At 36.4% G+C, this 6,327-nt stretch overlaps 1 protein-coding gene across 5 annotated transcripts in view; it reads left to right on the plus strand.

Annotated features, from left to right (window-relative positions):
- The window catches only part of PRRC1 (proline rich coiled-coil 1), a 45,997-nt gene extending 40,023 nt beyond the window's left edge, over positions 1 to 5,974 (plus strand). For all 5 annotated transcript variants that reach the window (XM_060093304.1, XM_060093307.1, XM_060093303.1 and 2 more), the window contains exon 9: positions 4,726 to 5,974. In XM_060093304.1, coding sequence (XP_059949287.1) covers positions 4,726 to 4,935 — 210 coding nt within the window. In that variant the 3' untranslated portion in view covers positions 4,936 to 5,974. The remainder of the gene's footprint in view (positions 1 to 4,725) is intronic.
- Positions 5,975 to 6,327: the final 353 nt, after the last annotated feature.

Genomic DNA, 6,327 nt, shown 5'->3' on the forward strand with positions numbered 1-6,327 from the left:
TACCAATGACATTTTTCACAGAATTAGAACAAAAAATTTTACAATTTGTGTGGAAACACAAAAGACCCCAAATAGGGCTTCCCTGGTGGCGCAGTGGTTGAGAGTCCGCCTGCCGATGCAGGGGACACGGGTTCGTGCCCCGATCCCGGAAGATCCCACATGCTGCGGAGCGGCTGGGCCCGTGAGCCATGACCGCGGAGCCTGTGTGTCCGGAGCCTGTGCTCTGCAACGGGAGAGGCCACAGCAGTGAGAGGCCCGCGTACAGAAAAAAAAAAGAAAAAAAAAAAAAAGAAAAAAAAAAAAAAAGACCCCAAATAGCCAAAGCAATCTCGAGAAAGAAAAATGGAGGTGGAGGAATCAGGCTTTCTGACTTCAGACTATACTACAAAGGTACAGTAATCAAGACAGTATGGTACTGGCACAAAAACAGAAATATAGATCAATGGAACAGGATAGAAAGCCCAGAGATAAACCCATGCACCTGTGGTCAACTAATCTATGACAAAGGAGGCAAGGATGGAGAAAAGACAGTCTCTTCAATAAGTGGTGCTGGGAAAACTGGACAGCTACATGTCAAAGAATAAAGTTAGAACATTCTCTAACACCATACACAAAAATAAACTCAAAATGGATTAAAGACCTAAATATAAGACCGTATACTATAAAACTCTTAGAGGAAAACAGGCAGAACACTCTTTGACATAAATCACAACAAGATCTTTTTAAGTCCACCTCCTAGAGTAATGGAAATAAAATCAAAAATAAACAAATGGGACCTAATTAAACTTAAAAGCTTTTGCACAGCAAAGGAAACCATAAACAAATGAAAAGACAGCCCTCAGAATGGGAGAAGGTATTTGTAAATGAAGCAGCTGACAAGGGATTAATCTCCAAAATATACAGACAGCTCATGCAGCTCAATATAAAAAAAACAACCCAATCAAAAAAATGGGCAGAAGACCCAAATAGACATTTCTACAAAGAAGACATACAGATGGCTAAAAAGCACATGAAAAGATGCTCAACATCATTAATCATTAGAGAGATGCAAATCAAAACTACAGTGAGGTTCCAACTCACACCGGTCAGAATGGCCATCATCAAAAAGTTTGCAAATAATAAATGCTGGAGCAGGTGTGGAGAAAAGGGAACCCTCCTACACTGTTGGTGGGAATGTAAATTATTACAGCCACATGGAGAATAGTGTGGAGGTTCCTTAGAAAACTAAAAATAGATCTACTATATGATCCAGAAATCCACTCTTGGGCATACATCCGGAAGCAAACCATAATTTGAAAAGATACATGCACCTCGATGTTCATTGCAGCACTATTTATAATAGCCAGGACATGGAAGCAACCTAAGTGTCCATCGATAGATGAATGGATAAAGAAGATGTGGTGCATGTATACAATGGAATATTATGCAGCCATAAAAAATGACAAAATAATGCCATTTGCAGCAACATGGCTGGACCTAGAGATTGTCATACTAAGTAAGACAGAGAAAGAAAAATATCATATGATATAGCTCATATGTGGAATATACAAAAAGGGTACAAATGAACTTATTTACAACAGAAACAGAGTCACAGATGTAGAAAACAAACTTATGGTTACCAAGGTGGGGGTAGGAGGGAAGGGATAAATTGGGAGATTGGGATTGACATATAAACAGTACTACATATGAAATAGATAACTAATAAGAACCTACTGTATACCACAGGGAACTCTATTCAGTACTCTCTAATGGCCTATAATGGAAAGGAATCTAAAAAAGAGTGGATACATGTATAACTGATTCACTTTGCTGTACACCTGAAACTAACAACATTGTAAATCAATTACACTCCAATAAAAATTTAAAAGAAAAAAAAATTATAACTGTGAATAACTCTTAGCTAATTAGGATTAGAAGGGTATGTGTATACTGGAAAGTCAAAGCAAAAATCAGATCTAATGGTAAAACATTAGGAACCTTGTAAAATTGTAAGGCTGCTTCTATCACTGTCATTCTTACATTGCTTGAAATCAGGGACTAGCACAAAAAAAAAAAAAAAAGAAAGAAAAAAGTCTTACAGCCAAATCTGGCCTGGCCCCTGTTTTTGTAAAGAAGGTTTTTTTTGTAAAGAACATACCTGGGCCCGTTTGTTTACATACTATTTACAGCTGCTTTTTTGCTACAGCAGGAGAATTGAGTAGTTACTATAGAGACTCTCTGGCCCACAAAGCCTAAGATATTTACTATGTGGCCCTTTTCAGAAAATGTTGGTGACTCTTTTGCTAGATGTCTGATCACTGCAAGGACAATTTTTATTCTGTTTTTAAAAATATATATTGGAAAGAAACAGACATTATGCTCAAGGAACAAAGCATCAAAAGTATATATACTGTATATACTAATATTCAAATTTGTCTATGACATTGCTAAGTGAAAATAAACTACATGTAGTATCCATATATATACACACAAATATACCCATATATACTTTAAAATGTATATAAATGAATAGGAAAAAAAGACCTGGAAAAGTACACACAGCCTCTTAATGTGGTTAACTGTGAACAGTGGTATTCAAAGAGTGTCGTTTGCTTTTTGTTTTGCCATTTTTGCTGTCATTTCATTTCTTTCACAAGGTACAAAGTTGAGATACAAAAGTATAGGTATTGAGATTCCTTCCTCTTATCCTTGCTCTTCAGTTCTACGCTGTTTCTTGTTTTATCCACTGCAAGATGTTCAATTCTGTGTTCCCTTGTAGTTGAAATTTTTTAAGAGAATTTAAGAGACTAGAAATCAGCCCTTAAGGGGATTATAATCAGCATGTATCAATATATTAGTGAAAATCAGGAAAAATTTTTATACAGTTTATGCTGGTTAAACAAATATAAATGATCCCTCCTCCCCCAATTAAAAACCCAGTTTCTGGATGTTTGCTGATAACGTCAAGTATTTTGATCCTCAAAAGTATGATCCTAGGTCTAGCATCATAATCATCACCTGGGAACTTGTTAAAAATGCACGCTTGAGGAAGGGTGGTAGGAGAAAGGTGGTCATAGGGTACAAACTTCCAGTTACGGGAGAAATAAGTACTGAGGATACAACGTATAGGATGGTGACTGTAGTTAACACTGTTGTATGATATATATGAAAGCTGTTAAGAGAGTAGATCCTAAGAGGTCTTGTCATAAAGAAAAAAGGTTTTCTTTTTTTGCTTCTTTTTATTGTATCTAAATATGGGGTGATTATCATGGTAATCATTTCACAATAAATGTAAGTGAAACCATTGTGGTGTACATCTTAAACTTAAATAGTGATATATGTCAATTTTATCTCAAAACTGGAAAAAAAGGATTTGTGCATTGCCCATTTAGTCTTAAAAAAAAAGTACTTGGGCCCTAACCTAAGGCTATGGAATTAGGATCTGCAACTTTAGAAGCTCCCCAGATGCTTCATGTGCACATTGCATTTGAGAAACACAGTTCTGAGGACCATAGTGGTTTATCTACTGTCTCTCTTTGAAACATAGTAGAATACTGATAGTGCAGTGTACCCTGCGGAAGGGAAGACAGAGCAGGCTCCCCAGCTGCTGGGCTGTCCACAGCAAATTTTGTCGGAAACTATTTTATAAGTATTGTGCTCTTTCTCTTGGAACCATCTGTGAGTTTCCAATTCATTGGTCTTAGGTGGAGCATGAAAACTGGTTTTGTTAAAAAAAAAATGCATCTCAGGTGATTGTAATATATAGCACATTTGGGAATCACTGCATGGATCCTTTCTACATATGGATATACTCCTCTGGACTATACTTAACACCCTAAAGCCAAAAAACTATATCATTCTTGGATATCAGGCAGTGAGTTTATTTTTTCATTCCTATGTAGGTGAATAAATGATTTCCATGGAGCAGATATAGGCTGGGTCAAGTACAAGTGATGGAACAGTGGTTGATGCTCTCTCCTGGACTGGATGTTATTTGATATATATTGGTACTAACTTATTCACACATAAATGAAGTTCAGGAATACTCTTCTGCAAATTAATTTAACAATTTTTTTCTGATAGGGTTGAAGCCTTAATATACAGTATTATCTCTCTTTCTGATAGGAATTTTATTACTGTAAAAAGATAAAAGTAACATTTCTATTTTAGCACTAATCTTATTATTAACCTAAAGTGACACTGAATATAGAACTGACACTTAGGCCCTCTGACACTGAGCTCCGTTAGATAGAGTCATTAGCTTTAAGACTTAGATTGTAGGGCTTCCCTGGTGGCGCAGTGGTTGAGAGTCTGCCTGCCGGTGCAGGGGACACGGGTTCGTGCCCCGGTCCGGGAAGATCCCACATGCCGTGGAGCGGCTGGGCCTGTGAGCCATGGCCGCTGAGCCTGCGTGTCCGGAGCCTGTGCTCCACAACGGGAGAGGCCACAACAGTGAGAGGCCCACGTACCACAAAAAAAAAAAAAAAAAAAGACTTAGATTGTATTTAAACAACAAAATGAGCTTAGTGTGGACATTGTAAATCAAGTCCATGTGTGCAATACTGTTTTGTTTTGTTTTTTTGTAGCCTTGTAACTTCATACATTTGGCAGCATAGCTGTGTTTCTCAGGGTCTGTCATAATCTCTATGAGAAGTAACCTGAGAGACTTTGAAATGTCACTTATGACATAACTACTTCCAATGATGTTTTTTAATGTATTAAAATATCAATTTCTTTTTTCCTTAGGCTCAAAGTCTAACTCCCCAGGACTACAGTCTGAGGTGGTCGGGCCTTTTGGTGACAGTGGGCGAAGTCCTGGAGAAGAGCTTACTCAATGTCAGCCGGACTGATTGGCATGTGACTTTCACTGGCATGTCTCGTCGGCAGATGATCTACAGTGCAGCCAAAGCAGTAGCAGGCATGTATAAACAGCGCCTTTCCCCCAGGACCATGTGAGAAGGCTGGTCTGGGATACTGACACTTGCTAACTTTGAGCTGCTGGTGGAGAAGAGACAGTCCCTTCTTAAACTGGACAACTTCAGTCAGTCCAGCTGTTTTGATCATTTTCCTGTAGGCTGCAGTTTTTTTCTTAGAAAGGCATGGTGTCATTCCAGTAGATGAAAAGAAACAGATCCTTTTTTCTGATTATATAATTGCACGTACCATAGTTCTCAAAAAATACATAAATATTTTAATAGGACAGTTTGATACACCAAATTTATAAGGTGCAAATTCATGTGCTAAGATATTTAACTTAATGATATGTACTTGATTATTTTGTTTTTTAAGAAATAGTTGACTAAAGAACATGTTTACCGAACACTGTTTAAAAGCATTGTTTCTTTTAATTCATGATTAATCTCTTCCCTGTCCGTCTTGGAAGCTTTTCGTGTGTCCATGTGATCACAGGTCTGATGCTAAGCCATGTGCTCAACAAGAGACTCTAAGACACTTATTTGTAGGGAGATGGTGCACTTGTCTATGCATATTTTTAACATAGGCCGGAGTAACAGAATCGATCATTTTCTTTTTGGTTATGTTATGCGCATAGCCTGAAAAAAAATTTTTTTTTTTAATGTTTCAGCATTTCACATTCATACTGTACGATGAACACTGGGATAATGCATTTTATTTTTTTCATTGCTCTATGACAACTAAGTGGCAAATGAGTCAAGCATATTTAAATTAGAAGCATTTGGGGTTTTTTGCATAATGGTATTCAGTGCTTCCAAGTAAACTCTGACAACAGCCATTATTTTTGCTTTAATTCATTTCTCCAACTGTAATAGAGAAATTTTTGAGAGGAAGTTACATTGTTGTTTATGGGATCATATGACTTACTTTAAGGTTACTTATTTAGTTTGCCTTAAACACTGCTTTTCTAACTTTGTGCCATTCTGCCTTTACTTTTTATGGAAGTTTTCCAAGAAACTATTTTATAGTGAATCTGGTTTATTTAGTCCATTATGTTTGTATTTAATGAAAGCTTTTTTTCCCCCAGATAATATATTTTACCATTTTGGGATTTATACAAATCAAAAATAAATAGTTCATCATATACTTTTGAACTCTGTATATGAAAGTTCAAATAACTTTTTGAAGATAGTTTCTTATATAAACGTAATTTCATTTTTATTTACTCTTCTATATAATTCTTTAGGTATAAAAGAATCAGCACAATCTTATAAAATCTTTTAAGGTATTGAAGCAGTTATCCTGTGCTGTCATTACATGTAATGTTTGCTTTGTATTAATATCATTTCAAGTACTTGTTTGATTTCTGCTATTTTTTTTACCTGAGGATGAGAAGATTAAGTACTAATTTTCCATCTGTGTTATGTGTTAATT

The sequence above is a fragment of the Mesoplodon densirostris genome, chromosome 3 (genome assembly GCF_025265405.1).
Source record: "Mesoplodon densirostris isolate mMesDen1 chromosome 3, mMesDen1 primary haplotype, whole genome shotgun sequence".
NCBI lineage: Eukaryota > Metazoa > Chordata > Mammalia > Artiodactyla > Ziphiidae > Mesoplodon > Mesoplodon densirostris.